The sequence below is a fragment of the Sinohyriopsis cumingii genome, chromosome 10 (assembly GCF_028554795.1).
Source record: "Sinohyriopsis cumingii isolate HCF-2022 chromosome 10, ASM2855479v2, whole genome shotgun sequence".
In the NCBI taxonomy this organism is placed as follows: Eukaryota; Metazoa; Mollusca; class Bivalvia; order Unionida; family Unionidae; genus Sinohyriopsis; species Sinohyriopsis cumingii.
The window spans coordinates 66,272,977-66,298,442 of NC_142970.1; the positions used below are offsets into that span (position 1 = coordinate 66,272,977).

At 42.3% G+C, this 25,466-nt stretch overlaps 1 protein-coding gene across 1 annotated transcript in view; it reads right to left on the minus strand.

Moving 5' to 3' along the window:
- LOC149790304 (chitin synthase chs-2-like) overlaps window positions 1–4,496 on the minus strand; it is a 32,527-nt gene extending 28,031 nt beyond the window's left edge. Inside the window, exon 1 of the mRNA XM_089973194.1 lies at window positions 4,424–4,496. Coding sequence (XP_089829320.1) covers window positions 4,424–4,456 — 33 coding nt within the window. The 5' untranslated portion in view covers window positions 4,457–4,496. The remainder of the gene's footprint in view (window positions 1–4,423) is intronic.
- Between the last annotated feature and the right edge of the window lie 20,970 nt (window positions 4,497–25,466).

Sequence of the window (25,466 nt, forward strand, 5' to 3'; positions counted from 1 at the left end):
CTAGGACTTCTAAAATTTAATTCGTGGATTATTCTTAGATTATTTTTGGATTTGATTCTTAAAACCGTAAGTTCTTTTTTTCTTCATTTTTACAGTATTTTACCAGGACAATAAAAATATTTGTTTAATTGTTGAGGCTTGTTGTTTTCACTCTTTCTTTTATTACTGTGTTATGGCCTAAACACGTAACATAAGAATAGTAAGTTCTTTTTGCCCCATGTAAAATATTTTTTATCTTGGACCTGGCATTCTTATAGCACATCAACCCTTGCGTATATGTGAATGAAACCACAGAGGGAGAGTCGGAGAAGGTGTCTACAATGAATAATAATAATAACATTAATAATAATAATAATAATAATAATAACTAAAATCATCTTGGGCATTTTGGTCGACCTGAATGTCAGTATGCTGACTAAATAAACACTTTTGCGACTTTCCATAATCATAATGTTATACTCTGTGCATAGAAATCGCAGAGCTTCTGTACAAAAAAGGGTGGTGTATATATGTGCCGAATGTTCGCGGTAAGTACTGTTTCTAAACATTTGAATGCTACTATAAGACTTCATAGAATCCTTTATATGCATCGGTGTAGCATAATAACATTCCTCCCTATGTCAGAATTTTGCCTCGTGTAAATCGGTAAGTTGTGCACCATGCTCGCATAATGAGGTCAAAGTAAAAGATAGGTCTTGACAAAGGTCACGTGTCACGTAGGTTATCGCTTTCCTGCACTGATGATATACACTGGTAAACATGATCATACACATATAGGACTGTGAGAATAGGTCTTTTCGACCCTTCAACTGGCACGAATGACAGGGGCTCATCGAAATTAAATGGGAGAGTAGTCTTGCCATGATGGATGTCTCTCCGCCAAAAATCAATGCAGGTACTTTTTTTAAGTTGGGTTGATTGAAGCAAAAAAGTTCTGATGCCCGCATTACTGCTTGGTTGATTAGTTGATGTTTAGCGGTACTTCAAGAAAATAAAAGTCATATGGTGTTCATATGGTTCCAAGTACCCGGTGCATTTTGAACAAGAACAAATATAATATGTAATGTTCACTAAACGGGTTTACACCAGTCTATAACTGAAAAGTAACAAAAACGTCACACAAAAAAGTAAAGTAAGAAAAGGGCAAACTTGGAAAAAGGAGGGAAAGGGGATTATGATGATAATGACAACAATGATGATGATGAAGACAATGACTGGAGCTATTTTTCTTTCAGTTGGATGAGTTTCTTCTCTTTATTTATATTCAATAACTAATGCACATGGGGTTTTCAGTTCTACACACAATTATCTATCCAATATTTTGTTTGAGTCAGCAAAATGAACGATTTAAATAAAAGGCGGGGATACGTTAATGCTGTCAAAAAAAAAATACTTAATTAACAAGTTTCTGTCTGTATGTTGACTGTCTGGAAACCATGTTCGACCCAATATAGTGTAGCGTAGGCTGGTTGGTGAACTTTGATAACACGATCAGGCATTCGTCATATTTGTTCTTTTTGGTTTTATAACCTTAACAAGTATCCAGCCCCTTCTCGATCTATGATTGTGACACTCTTCTGTCTTGGAGACAAAAAAACACAAACGCAGTATTACATTTATTACATACCCCATTTTACGCTATCCGAATATTTTTACGCATTTACCCAGGGCCCAGTTAACCCACAGGCTAATAATGGTATAGCCCTTGGCCCTTATGTTTAGTACGATCCCATTTAGGCATTCCATTCCAATATGTGATAAATATGTATGCCCTTCCCTGCTATGAATCTCTGGCCCCTGATAACCTTAATCCGTCCTTGGTTTACTGTATCAATGGAATTCAAAACTGAGACTTATAAAAGTTTAATTTTGTGTACTAAAGCATATAGACGCATGGAAGTAAAATTAAAGGCTATAAGAACACAAGGGGCCCCGAGTGGCCGAGTGGTCTAACGCGCTCTCCGTTACGGATCACTGCCATCTCACCTCTGTCTGCGTGGGTTCGAGTCTCGGATTCAGCCAATGTGGGTATGTGAGAAAGCTTGCCAGTAGCTTCTCGTGGGTCGGTGGTTCTTTCCGGGGTTTTCCCGGGTTCTTCCTCCACCAATTATACTGGCCGCCATGTATAGCCTATCGTGTGCTGAAAAATGGCGTTAAACCCTACTACAACAACAACAACAACAACATAAGAACACAACATCCTGCACCCTTCAAATCATAACGGTTCCGATCAGAATTTGCGGTAGGGAAATCGACTTCAGTAGCCGTATCAAACACAATCTACAGAACTACATCTTTCGTACATAATATACGCTTGGAACCGTTCTGTAATATAATATCTAAACACATCCGCCCACAAAGAAAACAAAACGATACACAGCATATACGTTTTGCTGTTAAAATCAGCCAATAGGTACCTTTTGATGATTTGAAAATGTACTTGAACCTTGGAGTCTTTATTTCTTTGCCCTCATATTTATTTATTTGCCCTCATGTGCCCACGCACACTACGTTTAATTACTGCAACATAAATCAGGGATCTATCATATTAAGTTGGAAAGCTATCAATACTTATTATGGGTCATCGTCTGATAGACTGCAATCAAGTGAAGGCACAGTCTCGCTCTTTTCTCATTTATGGGCTTGCACTAAAACTTGAACACGGAGTTGACACCGAAGACGATGCTGTCGAACGACCTGGTTTTGGCTTGGTTTGGTTTAACTGGTGTTTTAGGGCACAACAAAACTTTGACGACTGTATTAGTAGAGGCAAGTAGAATAAAGCGCCGGGTTCAATGACACGCCACGGCAGCTGATACGGACTGATCTGATGGTGGGAATCGAACCCGCAACCTTCGAGTACGAGTCCAGTGCCGTAACTACCGATCAAGTGTGACTCCATACTACATACATCAGCATAGTTACGTCTAAACGTGTTCTCTTCAATGAAGAGATATTTAAAAAAAAAATCAGAACTCTCACAACAAATCTGTATTATTGTATTTATCCTTTCTACACACATTTCTTCAGCAATTATTTGTCTCGGGTCGGGGATGCAGGAGTGGGTGGGGTGGGAATTTGTCATATCAAGCGTCCAATATAACTAGATCTGATCAAAAGCGTTATATTTGTGGCACGTTAAGGGTCTGTCTACAGAAGCTCTTATTAATGGTTGCTTTACTTCAGACAAAACTCTACATTTTTGCACTGTATCAATAAAAAGTGAAGTGATTTGAGAGTTGGTAACCGATGACTTCCTTTGATTCTAATAGCTAAGCAGTCAAAACAATATTATCTTTTATATCTAACCATCGTATGTCCAATAAATCAAAACGCAAATCCGTAGTCTAACTGATCTTTTTCAACGGTTAAATCCGTTCTTAGAAATGAAACTACATCGTCGATAGTGTCGCTGCATGTTCGAATTTTTTTATTTCATATGGTTGAGCGTCAGACCCGTAATTCAAGGGTCCCAGGATCAATAACCGCTCATGCTAGCCCGGATCTGCCGCTTCGATATGTCTTTGGGAAAGCCTCTCGTTTCCACGGCATGGTATAGCCATTAATGTGTTAAAAATGACTTTAAAGCCAACGACGAAACCAAACCAATCGTATTTGTATATATTTGTACAAGATCGCAAACAAAATAAAACAGCAACACATTTTGAGTTCTTAATTTTCATTTCTAACACTAAGTTTTAAAATGAAAATTTCATCCCAAAGCATTCTTAAGTTTAATTTAATATAATTCACGAAAACCTTAATCTTCTTTTTTTTAATTCTGTAACTTGAACGCATGATACATAATCAAAATCTTATTAATTATCGGCCAATAAACGATTCCTTATCATTCGGTTGTTATTTGTCTGCTTGTCTTGGTTTTTAATTATTTATTAGCTTTTAAACACGGAATAGGTTCCGTAACAACAACAGCGATAATGATGATGGTGATGATGATGATTAAATAAATAAATAAATAAATAAATAAGAAAACTCATTACATATTAATATTCCCTGAGTAATGTTTGTAACGTTTCATAAACCAAGTGTAGAGTACTTCATAAACGTCTATCCATAAAATTAGTTTACAATAACACAAATATCACCGTGAAATTGTACAAATGGCTAAAACCAAGGAAACTTTGTCCAAGGTGGAATAAATCTCAATGAAGCTAATTGAACGTAATTTATTTCCTGAATCAACAGGGAAAAAACGTGTTGCGTATCTTGAAGAAAATTTGTGTTCAAAATGTCGTACACTGAAACTTAAAAGAGCAAACAAATTACATTTTTGATTTAGAAAAAAGATATAACTTAAGTATAATTTATAACACAACAAAATGGATTTGGCACATCTTTCAGTTTGTTTTCCCCAATTAATTTCCTTTTTATCACGAAAGTAATGGTATTTAAAATGACTTACCATCTTGTAACTTTCTCTGGCCTTTCCTGGCATGACTGATCTCCTTCACTTCAAGCTGGAGATTGTAAGTATATGGATGCCCCCAGTCTGGTATGCCAGGATTTATAAGCCCAACGGTACCCGTATCAAAGTGACGCTTCTGCTAATATTTATAAGAAAACCGATTGCATAAATTTTCTACCTTAAACAGTTGTTAGGTTTTTCTTTTCCTTTTCTAAAGTGTGATTTACTTTAATCTTTAAATTATATTCAACAAAAAGCATACATAAAAGTCATAGTTACGTTGTGGTATTGGCGTGTTCCATACGTAAAGAGGGCACGTTGCTATTGATATATACAGACTGACAGTCTATGCAGTTAGAACCGGGACATGGTTACGTTCCGAAAATCATAAACTTGTCAAGAGAAAGACCCAGATCAAGTGATAGGAAGATTGTGATTTACAAAACACTTCAAAAGCAATAGCAATGTTTACTGAAGTTCACTTTGTATTAAAAGTAATAATTTTTATACCGTGTCTCGACAAGTAGATGACCTCATTCATGATGGTAAGCATTTCTTAAAAATAAATGTGTCGTTTTCTGTATTATTGAACGTCAGTTAAAACTTATTATAATTCAATCCCCATTTTCTGTGGTTAGCATCCCGATCTTACAACTAAAAAGGCACGGATTCAAATCCTACTGTCATATCGCTACGATGTCTGCAGTGTGGCAGTTTATAGTGATGTCTAGCACTGGGGCATCATGCCACAGACATGTAGCAAGATGTCCCACCCAGTCACATTATCCTGACACCAAGCTGACCAGTCCTAACACTAACCTCTTAATGCTGAGCGCCAATCGAAGCAGTTGTTAGTACCGATTTTGTAAGTCTTTGGTATTATGTCTCGGCTGGGGTTCGAACCCACTACCTCCTGCATCACAGGTGGACACTCTAACAACTAGGCCACCGGAGCGGTTGAGAGAGAGAGAGAGAGAGAGAGAGAGAGAGAGAGAGAGAGAGAGAGAGAGAGAGATGTACATAATATAGAGTAATAAAGAGAAACTGCATCCTACAAGAAACAATTTAAATCTACCCCAATGTTTGTCCGACTTCCCGTCTGTCTGTCTGTTTGGCCAGTCGAACCTGCTTCTACTATCAACTTTATTAAACAACCACCTGCCTTAAATGGACAAATGTTGAGGGACCCTAAAACATTTGAGAAGAAATTATAGTGTACTAAACACCCTCAATGCCTCAGAAGACATGTTTCTTCTTCCCTGACGTAACTGTTTAATTTATTGTTGACAGGCAACTGCAAGAATATGAGTAGAATAGTGGGGCACCCTAGCCTCAATGGGAATTAGCATTACAGAGACCCCTGGGTCACTCTAGCCTCAAGGGGAATTTAACATGGGAAATAGTCTTGGGTCACTCTAGCCTCAAGGGGAATTGAACATGGGGGGGAATAAAGTGTGGATCTATCTAGGGACAAGGGGGGAATTGAACATGGGATTTTTTTTTAAAAAAAAAAAAATTTAAAAACAGGGTAGGCAATTGAAAAGTCATTCTCTTTTCGAGAAATATGCGTGGCCCTGAAAAGGGCCTTTGGGTTTATGTTAATGTATCCATTAACATAAAGGGCACCGCATTGGTCTTCTTCTTGTCCTTAGGCTGCGTCTCACTGTTGGCCCGTAAATCAGCACTCTTTTGAGGCATCCTTGTCTTTCTACGTAGATCCTACGTATCCACAGACTGGTGTTTGTCCTGTGGACAACGGTCCACTTGGATCGGACATACATGAGCATGTCCGTCCTAAACATCATGAAAGACACAAGGGTGGATGATTCAACTGTGGTCCACATCTTGAAGCGACGAGAACAGGTGAATCAATGCAGTGAACTGCGCTTATTTATAGGTAGAGGAAGGATTGAAACTGATTGAGTTCATTCACCAATCCGAACACGTGTTACAAAGTTCAGTCAGCCCGCATCCAATCCGAAGAGAGCAGTCTGTGACGTCACGTGGTCTATATAGATTCTCTAGCGCTTGTGTACAGTCAATCTATGCGACAGTGATTCAACATGACGGAAACTCAGAAAACGATCCATTGGGGTGCACCAGCAGGGGAGACTGCCCAAGGGAACCCGGACTTACTTTCAGAAGAGGTGAATTGGGATTTTGTGGATTTTCTTACCTCGCAAGAATTTGTTCCGGAACCTTCGTTACCTTCTTCATTACCGCAAGTGGAGAATTTTAGACAGAGACAGAAAGAAGAATTGGAGAAATTTATACAACGACAAAAAGAAGCGGAACAAGATTTTCTCCTACAGCAACAGCAGCATGAAGAAGAAGAGGTAAGAAAAAAAAAACAACAGCAACAACAGCAAGAAGAAGTAGCAGCAGCAAAGAAACAAGAGGGTGAAAATCAAACGGTCACGGTACTGTTGGACATTTTAGCGGAGTTAAGGAGTCTGAAACAAATGTATCAGACTTCTTTATTACGACCGAAGAGAATACGACCTTCCCGAGCTAAACACGTCAACCCTGTGACTAAGCCTACCGTACCACCCTTAGTGATTTCAACCCAATCATCAACATTACGCAGTCCAGAAGTAGGCCTTGGCCGTGGCAAAGGCTTAAGGCAGTTAAAGTTGATTGCTTAAACTCACCCCTACACCAAAATAAAAAAGGCCCTTTTCAGGGCCACCCACGTCTCTCGAAAAGAAATGCAATTTCAATTTGCCAATAACTCAACAAAAAAAAACAACCCATTTTACCCCCTATAGTACGTGTCTTTGTATGAGTGCGTGAGTGTAGCTTCTTATTTTAAAATCAAAACTCAAAGACACTTACCTTATATCATTAATTTATTCTTTTATCCATTGGTACAATCCAATTCACAATTCACAACAGAACACTTTAATTAAAAGTTCATTGACTTCTTCTGTCTCCTTGTTTAGTCTCTCTGTTTTTTGAATTTCTTCACCGTCACACTCTTTTCTTCTTCTTCCTCCTCGCTTTCTTCCCTTCTTCTTTTCTTCTCCTGTTTCTTTTTCTTCACCTGTCTGCTTTCTTCCTCTGAAGAATCCCTCTCTTCCTCTGAAGAATCCCTCTCTTCTTCTGAAGAATCCTTCTTTTCTTCTCACTCCTCTTGTTTCTTTTTGGGGCAATCTGGAGACCAATGTCCTTTTTCTTTACAATAATAACAGGTATCTTGACTTTTGTCTTTTTTAGGCCCTGTTTTTTTTTTTTTTGTTTTTCTTTTTTGACGGTCTGGACACTCTGAAGACCAATGCCCTTTCTTCTGACAGATATAGCAAGTATCTTGACTTTTATCTCGAAAGGAAGGAGAGTAGTCCGTGGGCTGGTCTGAAGAGAATTTTCTAATGACCCCTCGCAAAGCTCTGACGAAACGTTCGATTTGGTTAGTCTCTTCTATCGTTGTGCTCGGCTTGAGAGTGAAATGAATAGTGAAAGGACAAGACACACACCCTTTTATATACGCTGGTCTGCCATGACTATAAATTAGTCTATGGTGTTTAAACTTGAGTCATTTGACGTTTTTCACTCAAGATGAAACGATCCTATTCATTCGAGAAGAAAGAAGAAGAAAGTAAGAGGCAGAAACGTGATCTATCGCCTCGTACCAGAGCTGAAATCTTGGCACAAATTCATGCCAGTGATTTTGAAGAGGACATGAGTGAACCAGAATTTGAAACCTCTAAACCAAGTTCACCACCCTTAGTCAACCCTGAAAAATACTATTCCATTCGAGAGACGGAAAAGCGCTCCTCTAGAAAATTTAGAACCACGGCTTACAAATACACAGTGAAGTTTAAAGATTTCAAGGCTGAAGTGCCGTTAGAGAAAGCAGAAGTGTTCATCACGGGGGTGTGGGATTCTTTGCTCACCGCACTCAAGCGACAATGTCAACCCAAAGAAGACGATCGCTTGAGACTTTCTATACAACACGACGGTTTGAAATCCCCTGTTTGGATCGAGTTTAGCACCCCTGCAGAATTGACCGCTTCCAAAGTCATGGACAAGATTCAACACGTACAACAATCTAATGACCAGTTTGACATCACCGATGGAAAAGCCACACTGGACATGACCCACGTCTCTCCTCCTCAAGGGACTGGACGCAAAAAGATGTTATTGGTGGACGACTTCGCAGCACCAAAACAAGTCTCGTCCGAATTAACAACCCTCAAGACCAGATGTGTTTAGCCAACAAGAACGATACGGTAGAATGGAAAAGAGCCTGGAAAACTATTCGACAATCGGACCGAGCCAAACAACGAAACGAAGTAGAACTCCTGTTACAACAAGCTGGCCTGTCCAAAGACATACCCTGTGGCATTCCTGAGATGCAAAAATTACAAGATGTCCTAGCTCCACGCTACACCTTGAAAGCGCACCCTCAAGAAGTGCGCGGGCCTCTGTTGTTTCGAGGCCAAGATTTTAAGGATGGAAAATACATTCACTTTTATCATCACGATGAACATTTCGATACCATTACCAGTATAACTGCATTCCTGGGATACAGTTATTACTGTGAGAAATGTGATTATGTTATAATAATCGAGAGCAACACAAGCATTGTGGATGGAAATGCCCAGGATGTTTGGCCTCTCCACCCTGTCTGAGCGAAGAACCAGTGCCTTGTTCAACTTGTCTGCGCACGTTTGTCAGCCCTACCTGTTACCAACAACATTTGAAGACGCAAGGTTCACAGAAGAAATGTGCTTGTCAACTGCTGAGATTGTGCCCTACCTGTGGACAAGGCATACTTACCAATAATGTCAAGGCACACGTATGTCGAGGAAAGAAAAAATGTCACATTTGTCACCACATCGTGGACTTGGAACACCAATGCTACGTGCAAAAATACCAACCCCCACCAGAGAAAGAGGACGGTCACAAGAAGAAAGGCAATTTCATCTTTTTCGATTTCGAATGCATGCAAGAGACCGGTATTCACATTCCTAATTTCTGCGTGGCTCATCGAGCGTGCGAGAAGTGCATTCAAGAACCTATTTTCAGTCATTGCCCTCACTGCAGCAAGATTCCCGGAGGGCGTGAAAAAATCTTTCGGGGACCGAACACGTTAGCCGATTTTGCCCAATGGGTCTTAGACCCCATCGACAAGACGTGGAGCCAAGAGGACATCGAACGTTACGGAGATTGTCATCGTCATGCCACGGTGATGGCTCACAATTTCTCCGGATACGATGGACAGTTTCTTCTCAGATTCTATACGGAACAAGGCACCGAGCGTCCTAAAGTGACTTTGAACGGAAGTAGTTAAGTGGGGCACTATACGTACAATGGAAATTAGCATTACGGAGACCCCTGGGTGAATATACGTACAATGGAAATTTAACATGGCGAAAAATCGTGGGTTAATATACGTACAAGGGGAATTAACATGGGAAAAAATTGTGGGCCGATATACGTACAAGGGGAATTTAACATGGGAATAGAGTTTGGGGGTTGTTTAGGGACAAAGGGGAATTGAATATGGGATTTTTTTTTTTTAAATTTTTTTTTTAAAAAAGGGGTAGGCAATGGAAAGGCTATCTCTTTTCGAGACATATGCCTGGCCCTGAAAAGGGCCTTTGGGTTTTCTTCTTCTTCTTCTTCTTCTTCTGCTTCTAATTTCTTCTTTTCCTCCACCAATTTCTTATTTTCTCTCCTACACTCTTTCTCTTCTTTTCTTTCTTTTTTTCTCCTCCTCTTCTTTCTTCTTGTCTTCCTCGTCTTCTTTCTTCCTCTTCTCATTTTCTTCTTCTTTTTCAATTTTTTCGTTCCATTTGCTTATTCTTATCCTATCCTCTTCATCCTCCTTCTCCTCCTTTATCTCTTTCATTACACCACTAATCTTGTCCTTTACCTTTTTTAAGTTATTAATTTCCATCTTTACACGATGGGGACTATAGGAATAATGGTCTTCAACCAGTCTTATTAACATCTGCTCCATCATTCCTAAGTTGTCTAAAACGTCTTGTAATGTTTGTATTTTGTCCATTTGGTTAGAAGCCATCTTCTTTTTTTATTCTTTGCAGAATTTTTTGAACGACGAATACTGTGGGTTCTTATACTTAAAGCGCGTACGTGAAGGAAAACATCCCCCTAAAACGTAAAATTGATCTTACCTAGATCATGACCAAACAACGCGCGGACGTGAAGGAAAACATCCCCCTACTTTTTCATTTCATATAATAAAAACCCAAACTATACTCTCCACATACGCTAAGAAACAATAAACAAAATCCATAATCTACTATCCACACAATCTTACGTGAGCGCTTACAAAACCCTAACTATACTCTTCACATACGCTAAGAAACAATAAAGTAACCCATAATCTGCTATTCACACAAACATACCTTAGCTCTTACAAGCACAAACACACAAACACATACCCTCTCACTATCTTAAAAAAGAGTTAGTGTTTATTTTCACACTACTCTACCTATACACATTGGCAAATCGATCGTTATTTCTTTTCTAGAGTATTGGGTAGCCCTGAAAAGGGCTGGTTTTTTTTTTGGAACTTCATGGACACCTGGTTAATGGTGGCACCTTCCAGGCCTGGCGCCGCATACACATCTTATCCCCCAGTTACTTTTTACCTTTTGGGGGGAGAGAGCAGAGGCAGGATATGTGGCTTCAGAATCCCAATTTTCGGTTTCTGGGATTCTGAAATTTCTTCTTCTTCTTCTCTCCTTTTCCTCCTCCTCCTCCTCCTCTTCTTTGTATCTTCTCTCCTCCTCTTTGTATCTTCTTTCCTCTTCTTCTTTATATCTTCTCTCCTCCTCTTCTTTGTTTCTTCTTTCCTCCTCCTCTCTTATCCTTCCCTCCTCCACAATGGCTTCCGCGGCCAGTTCATTTAATATGCGCCTGGCATATTCCAGATGCACATGAAGTTCCAACAGTTTCTCCAGTCTCGTGTTCATTTTTGGTGTTGATCAATCAACAAGGGTAGTTGGACTGCCGAACGAGTTCCAATTTATAGTGAAAGCGCGGACGTGAAGGAAAACATTCCCTAAAAACATAAAATTGATCTTACCTACATCATGACCAAAAAACAACAACGCGCGGACCTAAAAGAAACACTCACTCACTTTTTATGCTACCCATCACTATTTTAAACTTTTTTATAAATCACTTCAATAGACTATCCACATACGCAAAGCAATCCAATCTAACCCCAAATTTACACCTCAAACACCAAAAAAAGACATCATTTTAATCTACTATCCATACCAACGTACTTAACCACTTACAAACACAAACACACAAACACATACCCTCACATTTTTTAAAAAGGAGTTAGTGTTTATTTTCACACTACTCGACCTACACACATTGGCAAATGGATTGTTCTTTCTTTTCTAGAATATTGGGTAGCCCTGAAAAGGGCTGTTTTTTTGTTTGCTATGGCATTCTTTTTTAGTTTCTAAGAATGCGATGTCCTCTGAGGATAGACTTTCTGGCGATAGGTCTGCTTCTTCGAAAAGAGAAGAACTCTTTGGTGTCGATACGACAATCGACAAAGCCTCTGTCAGCTTCAGGTTGCTGCTGCTGTTGTTGTTGTTGCTGCTGTTGCTGCTGTCTCTGAAGTCTGTACTTCTCTGTCCATTCTTCTTTTTCCCTGTTCATTTCTTCTCTGAAGAGCTCTTCTATCAGGTCTTCAGTGATTTTTAACATTCTCACATTCTCTATTTCTTCTGGCTTCGGTATCAGACTGTGTCTGACCCTATGCAAATTCACGTAGGCTTCGTTGAGCTTAGCTAGTTTGGAGCACATCTTCGTAGGAGGATGAGTCGACAATGGATGGTTAGACTGGAAACAACCCCGGTTCTTAAAGTCAAAGCGCGGACGTGAAGGAAAACATCCCCCACACGGTTTTTTAGTCGCAACGTTTAGTGAGTGTCATGAGAGGGATAGTAAGAAACGAAAGAGCATCAATCCAACATTCTTATAGCTAAACAAACCACAAAGGCATTTTTTTCAAAACACAACATTTTTTATTCAAAAATCACTTAACACTAAACAACAACTCTAACATTTTTAACAATAATCCAACAATATAACATCAAACAATTTTCTCAAAACACAACATTTTTTATTCAAAAATCACTTAACACTAAACAACAACAGCTCTAACATTTTTTAACAATAATTCAACACTAAAAGTTTCTCCACTAGGTAAAGAGGGATAACAATCTTCCATGGTTTCTAGTAATCTAGGATGACTTCTCTCAAACTGTTGATTTCTATGGTATTATCGAATTCTGCATACAGGATGACGTTCACCGTTTCATCAGGGTCTCGGTCTTTAAACTGAATTTCCACACGAATCTGGCCGGATTTTATAGGGTGGAAATGTCCCTCGTCGCTGCCTTGGTCTGGAGTGAAATCGAAAGCCCACAAAGCGTAGCCTCCTGCATAATCCTCGTACGTAATACCGTGACTGGCATTGGTTCCTAACTGTCCGGTGGCTTCGTACAGGGACAAGTACGATCTCAAGTAATTCTTCTTGGTAAAGTCAGGTTCGAAAGGTCGGGTACACAAGGTTTTGCCATCGCGACTGACTTCGATTTTGGACACGCCAAAGTGTTGAAAGTAGAAAGGATTTTTTTCGGCAGCTCCGTTGAAGGCTGTATTCTCGACGATACCAACGATCAAACGTTTGGGTAACTGTCCTTGGAACAGATGATCTTCGATCATGGATCGCTGTCCCTTGGGAATGGTGAAGGTTTTCACTTCCACGCGTCGTATGGGATACTTGGCGGTCGTTCTGCTCAACGTCTGACTGATGTCGTTTCCCACTTTAGGTAACACTTCCACACGGCGTACGTAGAGTCTGGCTTCTAGGATTTTGGTTTTGTAACCGTCACTATCAGCCATCAAATGGAAAGCGGCACTGCTACGATTCAGTCTCAGGCGGACATCCACCCCGTTCAGCAAATACTTTTCTTGCAACCACATGTCCAAATGCAAACGATCCATCAGTTCTAAACTTGTGTCGGCTCCCGTGATTCTCTTTCTTCGTTCTACAAATCCATCATTGTTGTCTTTCTTTTCATCAGTTTCCAATATTTCAAACTTGGTAGGTTCGTCAGCTTCCCATACCACACAGGCATTGAGATGAGTGTTCTTGGCATCTATTCCGTACGTCAAGAGATTTTCCAGGTAGGCACGATAAGGGTAAGTATCCATGCTGCTACTGACCAGTTTGTTATTCAAGTACAAGTCCACTCCACTGAACAAGGAATGCATGAAATTGTTGACGGGAGCTACTGCTTCATCGTCTATAGTACCTCCAGTCTTATCTAGAATTTTGACTTTCAGGTACAAGTAACTGCTATTCAGATCGATGTAATCTTCGGGCTGTCCTTTGATTTCAAACTCGATGGGAGCGGAATCGGTCAGTGAGGAGACGGGGTGAAATTCCACCCACTGGGATTCTTGCATCGTCATCATCGTGGGGGGCATGGCAAACAGATCCAGTTCCGTCTTGGAACAAGCGCAAGATTCTCGTTGCATCATTATTTTGTCTCTTTTCTCAATAATCGAAAACGTCTAAGTCTCGAACGGTTCTTCTTTTCTTGGCCTTTCTCGCCTGAAGTCTGGTGAAAGGGTGTTTTCTTCGTCGTCTCTTTCTGCCTTATCCTTGCTGAATGCCTGACTCGGTAGCGTGCAGGGCATTTATAGGTGTTTCTCGTTGGCCTAAAATGTCTTTGCCCGTTTGCAGCAAGACATTTTTGCCTGCCCTCATGAAGGCTTCTTTAGGGTTTTGTTTGTCGATGATGACATTTTGGAGAAATTCTTTGCCTTGCGTCAGTGCCGCATCTTTCAAGGCGTGCAATCCGCGTGTCACCATCGGTTTCAACACCGGGGCCACCGAACGAAAGGCCGATTTTAACATATCTCCTAAGCCGTGTCCTCGCTGTCGAGCAACCCCTCGGTACACTGGATACATGACTTACGAATCGTGAGAAAACCGTTTTCGAAAATGGAGTTTCACCGTGACTTTTTCTTTGGTGAATGGAATATTTTGTCCCAAATCTCCTTTTATAGCAATGTTGACCGTGTCCAAATACGACTTACTGACAGGCAAATAGTGAGGATGTACAAATTCGCGGTGGACGTGGTAAGTGTTTCCATCTTCCTCGTCAGTGTTCGTGGCAGAATCCACTTTGAAAGGAATGACACGCAGTAACGGTACGGAGGTGTGTCCCACCACGTTATACTCCACCACATCGGAGTACACAAACATCAAATTCAGTCCTTGGTTCAGTTCTACCGGGGCACGAAATAACTTGCTAAAAGACTCGTTGTCGTAAACGATGGGTAATTCGCTTTTCTTCATCATGCTCATTCTCAGGTTCATGTCTCCGGCCAACATGTCATACAATTCAGGACAAAATAAAATGGACAGGATTTTACTCCGTTCAAATTTCATCAAGAAGCGACGAGCTGTTTTGTGGTACTCCATGGTGACACTTTTGTTAACATGCTCCAAAGCTTTCAGAAACACGGCATTAAATCTGGAGGCTATGGTGCTGACCAAATGTTGACCACTAAAATAATAGCCTGGGGAAATGAACAAGTGATAGGTGGTGTACTTTTGTGTACGGGTTTTCTTGTCATATTTGACATTGCTATCCATCCACTGTTGCAATTGTTCTTCATGAACTTCCACATCAAACAAATTTTGATTGGAAAGGACATTGAGGACTTGGGTCGGGTGAATCATTTCTACTAAAGCCACTTCCCAATGGGCTTCGTGATCTAAGGGGATGGCTTGAGGTAATTTGGCCGTGTAACAGCACAACGTGTTCTTGGGAAACACCTCCATGGAACTGTCACTGGGCAAGGTTAAGTAAAATTGGTTTTGGTGACTCATAATTCCAGAGTTCTGTGGCTGTCCGAGGGGTTAGTGGACGTCAGAGGCGTGTCTCCGCCCAAAATGGGGTTCTGGTTGTGGTTGGAGTGGTGACTGGCACTGGCACTGGACACAAGGTTCCCGTGGTTCCCGTTCGAGGTGAATTTCAGGGAGGGATTAGGAAGCATGTAACCGATGCAACTGCTCAATAAAATGGTCCACAATTGTTTGTCTCCTTGTTGCAAACTCAGATTGGCGATGGCTGCCCCGATGACACAATACACCACGAAGATTTGGCAGAAAAAGACGATTTGCGTTTTAGGCACACGTTCTCCACACCACACCCACAAGGGTTGTTTTTGTAAACTATGCACAGAAGAACTAGGTGAAGGAGGAGTGGTCGACGTAGCTGCCTCTGCTGTGTGAAAAGGCATGATGGTCACTTCTTTTTATAGTCGATGACTTGCGAAGCGTCGATCCAAGAATCAAAACTGGGTGGATATCCTTTCCAACGTACTTTGACTTCTTTGACACGTCGTTTGCCCACTTTACGGGTTCTGCGTTCGAGAATGCTTTCGATGTCGTATACGTCGTCTTCTTTTTTGGTGACACGTTGTAACTCGGGCAAATAAAACGTTCCTTTGAGCACTTCTCCGTTCATGTCTTCCAATTTATAGACGGCAGGATCACGGCCATGCACTCGTCCAGTGACGCGAAACAATTCGGTCGTCCAGTTAGGTAAGTAACCTTTGTCGAAAGTGCGTTTGGTTTTGCCAATGCGCACCCAATCTCCTACGGCCAAGTCTCCACTTTTCTTGGGGACAGCCCTCGTCGGGGACGTACCAAACAGGCGCTCAAACACCAACACTTCGTTGTCGGGAGTCACGTCTTGCGGGGCACGTCCAATGCTTCGATGGTAAGATTGGTTGTACGCTTGCACCAGGTGCGGTAAGATGTCCATGTACTTCAGAGTGTGGTGATGCGTAAAATATTTCCACATGCGTTCTTTCAAAGTGCGTTGAAAACGTTCCACGATGCTGGCTTTGGTTTCGGGATTCTCGGTGGTAAAAAAATGAATGTCACGTTTCTTTAATTCTTTTTGGAAAGCTTGGTTCAGAAATTCGGTGCCTTTGTCCGTTTGCCATCGAAGAGGGTGACGACCGCTTTGTTTCAGCACTCGTTGCAGGGCTCGCACTAACTCGCTGCTCGATTTGGAAGTCAAGGGTACGACCCAAGCAAATTTGGAAAAGACGTCGATGACACAAAACAAATATTTGTAGCCACGATTGTAGCTGGCCAAATGAGAGACATCGGCTAAATCGGCTTGCCATTGATGATCGATGCCTTCCACTCGGGTGCGACTTCTGGCAAACTTGCGTCGAATGGGTTTGTGTAAAGTGTAGGTAGCTTGTTCTTGTAACCATCGTTGCACTTGAGGTAAACGGAGACTTTTCAGTCGCGTTTTGGCAGCACGATACAATTTTTGAACTCCTGCGTAACCTGCAGGATGGGAGGGATCGTAGTAAATGCTGGCTAAGACTTTTTCCATTTTTTTCTGTTGGTTGGTGTGTTAATAAGGCACCCACTCTTGGAAGATGCTACTCTTTTTCTCTTGGGGTATTTTCTTGGATTGCAATGCTTTGCGTGTGCGACCGGCAATAGGTGTCGAAGAGGAGGAGGATGTCTGAGCGGGGGATATCGGTTCTTGTTTCACTTCTGTCTTCACTTCTGTCTTCACTTTCTTTTTCTCTTGTGATGAAGAAGGGGTGGCCATCATCTTTTTAATCCATCCAATTCTGGAGGTAGGTGGTGTTGTTAACTTGCGTACTTTTTCTGGTGGAGTTTGAAACCATTCTTCTTCTTCTTCTTTTCCTTTTTCTGTCTTGGTCACTGGTACTGGTTCTGGTACTGGTGATGGTGCTGGACTTTTCATCAAGGTCTTAAAATCTTTCAGAGTGGGTAGAGCTGTTTCGTCTAAAGCTTTCTGGTGAAAGAGTTGCAGTCGTTGCAAGAGTTGACCGTACTTTTGCGATTTTTCTGTTTCGGACAAATCTTGGCGATCCATCAACGACTGCAATTCGTGTTGTAACTGGGACATCTCGCTCAAATGGGGATTGGGAGGTAAATGCGGGGTGCGTTGTTCTTGCCACCGATGGTATTCCATCCATCGTTTGTAAGGCACTAAAGCTAGTTTTCGTCCTTCCATGGGGTTGTCAGGGGTCGATTCTGAGATCTTGGACCTTCCGAGGGCCTTTTTATCTTGCTCCCACCAGTCCTCCCAACATGGTTCCCAAGACTCCTTTCAGTATGGGGCCTAACAAGAGAGGTAAAATACCTCCACGTTGGACCAACATCTTCTTTTTTTGACGAATGGGAATTTTCTTTTGAACCATTTTGCGAAGAACGTGACGATGTTTGCCTAAGCATTGTTTCTGGTGTTTGGACAAAGGGATCGTGCCTTTCAAAACGTTCAAACAGCATTCGCACACGGTATCGATGACCTCTTTGGAGGCTGTTTTTTCGTAGGGGTGGAGAAGCTTTGGACAGGACAGATAACATGTCCCCATGTTTGGCTAAACGTGGTGGCAGTCCTTTCCTTTTCTTTCCTTGGGGTTTTCTGGAGGGTGACATCTTTGAGTCTTCAGGAGCACCAAAAAACACTGATACCCTACTCGGTCACAGGCCTTTTTTATACTGAAACGCGTCGCCACTGATTGTCTTTACGTCGTATTAGTTTGAGGACAGGCATGACACGTCGTGCAGGGGTACGTAACGGACTAAATCGAGCCAGTTCTTGCTTGGACAAATCCAGTAAACTCTGTAACATGCCCGATCTTTCTTGAACTTTGATTTTGGGAGAAGGTACTTTGTGAGCAGCATCCACTGCCACTAAATTGGAAGGTCCTGCCACTGGGGAAGTTCTTTTGGGGTCATCAACGGAGAAGTTCTTGGTGTGATCAACGTCTCCAAGTACTCTTCAGTTCTGGGTGTCATTAACGGAGAAGTGGACAAACGTGAAGCTGCCGGAGACGCAGTCACCGCCGTGGCAGGTCACTATTACGACCCCGACAACATGCGTACCGAACAACGAGAAGCTTTCTACGCTTGGTACCAGGCTCACGCCTCGGACCCTTTCGACTTTCAGGAAGAAATGCTAAAGTATTGTCGTTCCGACGTGGACATTTTACGGCGTTGCTGTGGAAAATTTCGAGAACTGTTCATGGAACACGGAGGGGTCGATCCTTTGAAAGAAGCTTGCACCATTGCCAAAGCGTGTTCCTTAGTGTATCGACAACGATTCATGCCTGAAAAGACCGTGGCTGTCATCAGTCCTCAAACGACCCACTATGTCAAACGTCAATACTCGGTCAAAGCCCTACGTTGGTTACATTACTTGTGCGACAAGGAAGACAAGTGGATTCAGCATGCCCGCAACGGAGGGGGTGAAAAGACCATCGGAACGTATTCGGTACATGGCTGGGACTTAGAAAACCCCAAGATCGTGTACGAGTTTAACGGTTGCTTATTTCACGGATGTCCCGTCTGTTACCCTGATCGTAGCACTAAAAATCAGTTTTTACAACGAACCATGGAAGACTTGTACCAGGACACTTGTCAGCGACGCCTAAAGTTAGAACAGCAAGGATACCAAGTGGTGGAAATGTGGGAACACGAGTACGATCACCGTATGAAAACCGATCCCGAGTTTAAACGCCTCGTGGAAAGTTACCAGTTCATGGACCCGCTGAACCCGAGGGATAGTTTGTACGGAGGAAGGACCAATGCCACCTGTTTGCTGTACCAAGCCGACGAAGAGAAAGGAGAAGAAATCAAATACTTGGACGCGTGTTCGCTCTATCCCTACGTGTGCAAATATTGTCGCTTTCTTGTAGGGCACCCGCAATTGCTGACGAAACACATCGACCTGAAAAACATTCGACAATACGAAGGCTTGATCAAGTGTAAAGTTTTGTCTCCCACGAACCTATACCATCCCGTCTTACCTCACCATTGTCAAGGCAAACTGATGTTTCCATTGTGCCGTACTTGTGCCGAAACGTGCAACCAAGACCAACCTTGTCAGCACACCCAGGAAGAACGTGCCTTGACGGGAACCTGGGTCAGCGTAGAATTTTTCAAAGCTCTGGACATGGGATACCAACTGTTAGAAGTGGACGAAATTTGCCACTTTCCCAAGACACAACAATACCACAAGGGTGATCCCAGTCAGAAAGGCATTTTCGCTGACTACGTGGATGCCTTTTTGAAACTGAAGCAAGAAGCCAGCGGCTATCCTTCCTGGTGTCACACTCCCGAAGACCAAATACAATTCAAAGAGAAATACTATGAACAAGAAGGCATCTCTTTAGACCACATCGAGAAAAACGAAAGCAGGCGATCGTTTGCCAAAGTGATGTTAAATTGCTTGTGGAGTAAAATGGCACAACGACCGTGTTTACCCAAGACGGAGTATTTGACAGAACCTTCCCGCTACTTCCAAATGATTTACGACAAAACCAAATACATGAAACACGTGGACGTCGTTCGAGAGGATTTGATCTTGGCCAATTACGAAGAAGATCTGGACTTTGTACAAGACGACCCTTTTGGAAATGTCATCATTGCGGCTTACGTGACAGCCCATGCTCGCTTAAAATTGTACGAAGCTTTAGAACTGTTAGGGGAACGCGTCCTGTACTTTGACACGGACAGTTGCATTTACATCCATCACCCGAGTCAACAGCACCCTAACATCGAAGGAGACCGTTTAGGAGCCTGGACAGAAGAGCATCCCGACGACAAGATTCTAAGTTTCGTCAGTGGTGGTCCCAAAAATTACGGCTACGAATACCGGGACAAACAAGGAGAAGTGCACACGACGTGCAAAGTGAAAGGACTGACTCTGAATTATCGTACCAGTCGTGTGGTGAACTTTGGGGTATTGAAAGAAGCCTTGCAATCGGGAGAGGATGGAAACTTTAAAGTGACCACCTATCAACCGAACAAGATTGTACGTTTACCCACTCACCACATCGTCAGTCGGCCCTTGGAAAAAGTCTATCAAATCGTGTACCAGAAGCGAGTGTGACTACCCAATCATTTTACTTTGCCGTATGGACACATTGGTATAAAACATTGGTTGTAAGAGGATAGTCACAAACCAGAAAGATGACTTCGCCACAGCAAGAATTGAGTGAGAAACCCGATGAGGACTCCAAGTTCAAACCCTACCATTTTCCAGTCTTCTTACCTGACTATTGTGATTGTGCCCGTCGATTGGACACGTTTCAGAAATGGCCTACGGATAGGGAAGGATTACCTTCTTCGCATGTTTTAGCTAGAACAGGATTTGTCTACTTGGGACCTGAGTCAGGATTGGGATACGAGGTACAGTGTTTCGCTTGCGGACTGAAGTTACGAATGGATCTATGTATCTATAAAGATTCAGCTATTCTGGAACATACTCGATGGTGTCCGCACTGCCCTTACCTTTCTATGGCCTTTCCACCCATCACACTACGGTACAATGTTGACGGTACCTTAGAGACGGTACCTTCCAAAACAAGACATAAAAAACGTAAAAAAAGAAAGATGTACAAGCTGGAGACTGCATTGCGACTAGTATAAAAAGGGGCTATGGTCAAGATCGATAGTTCATTGTGACTACCAAGACTAAGCGAACAAGATGAATACTTTCAGAGAAACACAAAACAAGTTGTTTAGAAAGGCACAATTCAAGTGTGGGACTTCTGAAGTGGAATGCGATTGTGAGCCTTGCGATGGGTACGATGCTGTACGTTGTGACCTTAGCGATGCCGTAAAGCATCATGGGAACTTTAGTGTCACTACCCCTATCATGGAAAGGGATGCTGTGCGTGTCAAACCTGAGGGATGCGAAAGTGATGCCGCTCGTCCTCTTGGACATTTTACTGGGTTTCGTTTTAAAGGGGAATGTTCACATTCACGTCTACCCCCCCCCCCCTACGGATGTCATCCAGCCCTGAGCAAACTCCTGTTCATGTCACTCAACCCTCATCGAAACGAACCTGTGAAAGACGAATATTCGTTCCCTGTGCGTTTGTCGGAATACTGCGACTTTGAAAATCGTCTTCAATCGTTCAAAGGAAAATGGCCTAAGTATCTGGGAGGACCGACCCCCGAAGAATTAGCCAGAGCCGGATTTTTCTACTTGGGCGAAGGAGATAAAGTCAAGTGCTTCAGTTGCGGTGTGTCACTTCACCACTGGGAACCGCAAGATTCGGCCTACGTAGAACATGCTCGATGGTCACCGAATTGTCATTACTTACCCTTAGTGGGACCGAGACATTGAAGTAACTTTACCATAATCTGTTCATGGATACTTTACAAGAGAACATTCGTGGTTTGCCTGTGGAGTTGAGAGAACGCATTTACCGAGAGCTGGTCAAAATACAAGTGAAACGTAAAGAACAGTTGCATCCGTTACGTCACCGGTGTTTGAACCACTGGTACCTGAATGCTATACAAGGACTGATTGAGTTGAAAGTGTTCCATTGGACAGACATTGATCAACGATCCCCTGGTTTTAAAAAGGAATGGTTTGGTATTGACAATTCTATCTACTACATTGTAAACGTACTGCATCGAATTCCAGAGCAAGAGTTAACGAATTACCAACATCTTGAACACAATGTCAACTTGGTGAAAGAGGAAACTTCTGAACGAATTGTAACGTATAAATTAGTAACTAAACGATTTAGATTCGACAATGAATTGAAACCATGTCTGTGCAAACAGTACATGTCTTGTGTCAGACCAAAGAGGATTTAGTATGACCTATTCATGGATACTTTGCTAGAGAACATTCGTACCTTGCCTGTGGAGTTGAGAGAACGCATTTACCGAGAACTGGTCAAAATACAAGTGAAACGCAAACTCAAAGTGATTGAACCGTTTTGAAATTATGCTCTGTTTCAAAGTATAAGAAGACTGATTATGAGTGGATATTACATCAGGCACAAAGGTAAACGAGGCTATTGGCCACCACCCAAGGATTCCAAAAACAGTGTATATACTTATGGATACTTTACAAGAGAACATTTTGGGCTTGCCTGAGGAGTTGAGAGAAAGGATTTACCGAGAGCTGGTGAAAATACAAGTGAAACGAAAAGAACAATTGCATCCGTTACGTCAACAGATCTTTAACCACTGGTACCTGAATGGTATAAGAGGACTGATTCGTCAGAAATTTTTTCAGTGGTCAGACCTTGTTGAACATTTTCAGTTTGTGAATGATGATGAACTAGACGTTCGTAATTTTGGTTACTTCGAGATTCACTTACTGCAACGTATTGAGGAAGACGGGTTAAAGGATTACCAACATTTGTTACATGGAATCTGCTTAGAAAAAGAGGAAACATCTAGACAAACTCTGACGTTTCAGTTACAGTATGTAACATTTAAATTCCCTACTGGAGAACAAACATGTCTAGTTAGAAATTACCTTTATTGCTTCCGAAACAAAGAGACTATAAAATCAAGTTGCCATGCCACGGATTATGTCACATATTATTGAACAGATTCCGTGGAAGGAACTCAATGACCATATTCAAACCGTGGATCATTACCATCGATTATTACAAGAACAGTATCCATTCAATTTGGGTCGACAAGTGGTATGTGTCTTAGTGACTTGTTTTCTGGGATTTCGTTTACCAGCCGATTCTTTGTGGACACTTTACGATCAGTACTTACCACCTCAATGGTTTTAAATGGTCACGAAAAACTGCTTTTGTTCAAAGCCTTGCGGTTTCATCTGGATACTTCTCGACCTCTACGGGAAAAAAAGATTCGTCAACTTTTAGCTACCCAAGACGTGTATGACGATGTGTGTGTAGCTTGTGACTTACATCCCCATTGGACAGATGTCCGTGCCTGGAAATAATGGGATTTTGAGGCTTGGACCCAAGAAGTGGCCCAGTATGCACGAGAGTTGTTCAAGGAAAAAAGTTACTTTTCAACCCGTGTTAGTGACGGTGCCAAAAGAACCCGTCACCCAGGACGGAACTGTCGTGGACAGGCCTGAAAGACCCTTTCGGGAGGACACTTGTGTGACCTTACCCCCTACTATAGAACTGGTTAGAACATTACCCAAAACATGTTGTTGTACAGACACTTGTGTTTATTCCACGTTAATGGTTATCATGTGCCTTTTATTCTTGTACTTAAGCCTTTGGCTTTTATGTATTTTTGTCTTTCGTATTCATGTTTGAAAAAAAACATTCAATAAACGTGTTCTGAAAAAAGTATATAAACTCTTGTCTTGTTTGTTTTCGTGTCACAAGTGACATTTCTCACACTATGGCTACCTCTGCTGTCTCTGCTCCCTCTTCCTCTACTGTCAAAGTCATCGACGAACACTTAGATCGTGCCAGTTGAGAGGCTTTGTATCTTCGTCATCCCTTTAACATGCTCATTGCTGGACCTAGCGGTTCAGGCAAAACCGAATTCGTCAAACGTTTGATCGAACATAAACATCATTTGATCGATCGGCCACCTCAGCGGATCGTGTGGTGTTACAAAGAGTGGCAATCGGCGTACAGCCTCTTGCGAGAAAGTCAAGGCGATTCCATCGTGTTCGTGGAAGGCATTCCTAAAGAAGACGACGGCATCGTCTCTGACTCCCGTCAAACCCATTTGGTCATTTTCGACGACATGTTAGGAGAAGACGAAGAAGAAATTAAACTGTCTTTCACGCGCAAAGGGCATCACCGTAATGCCAGTGTCGTTTATATCACCCAAAATTTGTTTCAACAAAGTAAAGCCCATCGCACCATCAGTCTCAATGCGCATTACGTGGTCTTGTTTAAAAGCCCTCGAGATAAATCGCAAGTGCAAGTCTTAGCCAAACAGTTAGGAACGTCTTGGCTGACTCAGGCGTACGACGATGCCACTCAAACACCACACGCCTATTTACTCGTCGATTTGAAACCGACGACCCCCGAGGATTTGCGATTTCGTACTCACTTGTTTCACCACTGGTGCCAAGACGGAGGGCCTGTCCTGTACACGTCTCCGTCCTCGACTTCATTTCACTCCACATCAAAAAATCTATAAAAACCTCAGACCCTTTTCGTCTGTCTCACACACAGTGTGAACATGACGTCCCTTCAGTCGCATCTTCCCGTCAAATTGATTCGTGCCTTGTATGGCATCAGTCGAGAAAAAAATCCACAAATACGAGCTCGTGTCTTAGAAGCTAGTCTCAAAGAAGTCTTACGATGGTTCACGGTGACGGCACGTCAAATACTCCAAGGAATCATTCAGATTCCTCATCAAACCAACGCTTTTTCGATCGAAACAAAGTCGCTTTGGTTCAACTGGCCGATCCCCGCATCGACACTCAAACCAAAAAACAAATCATTTTGAAACCTGGAGGGAGTCGTACTCTAGGAGGGGTCATCATTCGCTCTCTCTTAAGATGGGATCCTAATGCCCCCAAAGTTATCCCCAAGAAAAAAGTCCAACGAAGCCCCAAGAAGAAAAAGAAAAAGACCAGGTCCCCAAGGAGAACTTCTCCAGTGGTGGGACCCTCCTCTTACCAGACACCACCCCGGAAAAAGAAAAGAAGCCCCCAGAAAAAGAAACAGAGAAAAAGTCCCCAGAAAAAGAAAAGCCCACAGAAGAAAACTAGTCGCAAGAGAGGCACTTCGGCCAGGACGCAACCTTACACTCGCAAACCACGACCTGCCACGGCGGTGACTGCGTCTCCGGCAGCCTCACGTTCATCCACTTCTCCGTTGATGACACCAAGAACTGAAGAGTACTTGGAGACGTTGATCACACCAAGAACTTCTCCGTTGATGACCCCAAAAAGAACTTCCCCAGTGGCAGGACCCTCCAATTTAGTGGCAGTGGCTGCTGCTCACAAAGTACCTTCTCCAAAAATCAAAGTCCATGAAAGATCGGGCATGTTACAAAGTTTACTGGATTTGTCCAAGCAAGAACTGGCTCGATTTAGTCCATTGCGTAGCCCTGCACGACGTGTTATGCCTGTCCTCAAACTGATACGAGGTAAAGACAATCAGTGGCGAGGCGTTCCAGTATAAAAAAGACCTGTGACCAAGTCGTGGGTATCAGTGTTTTTTGGTGCTCCTGAAGACTCAAAGATGTCACCCT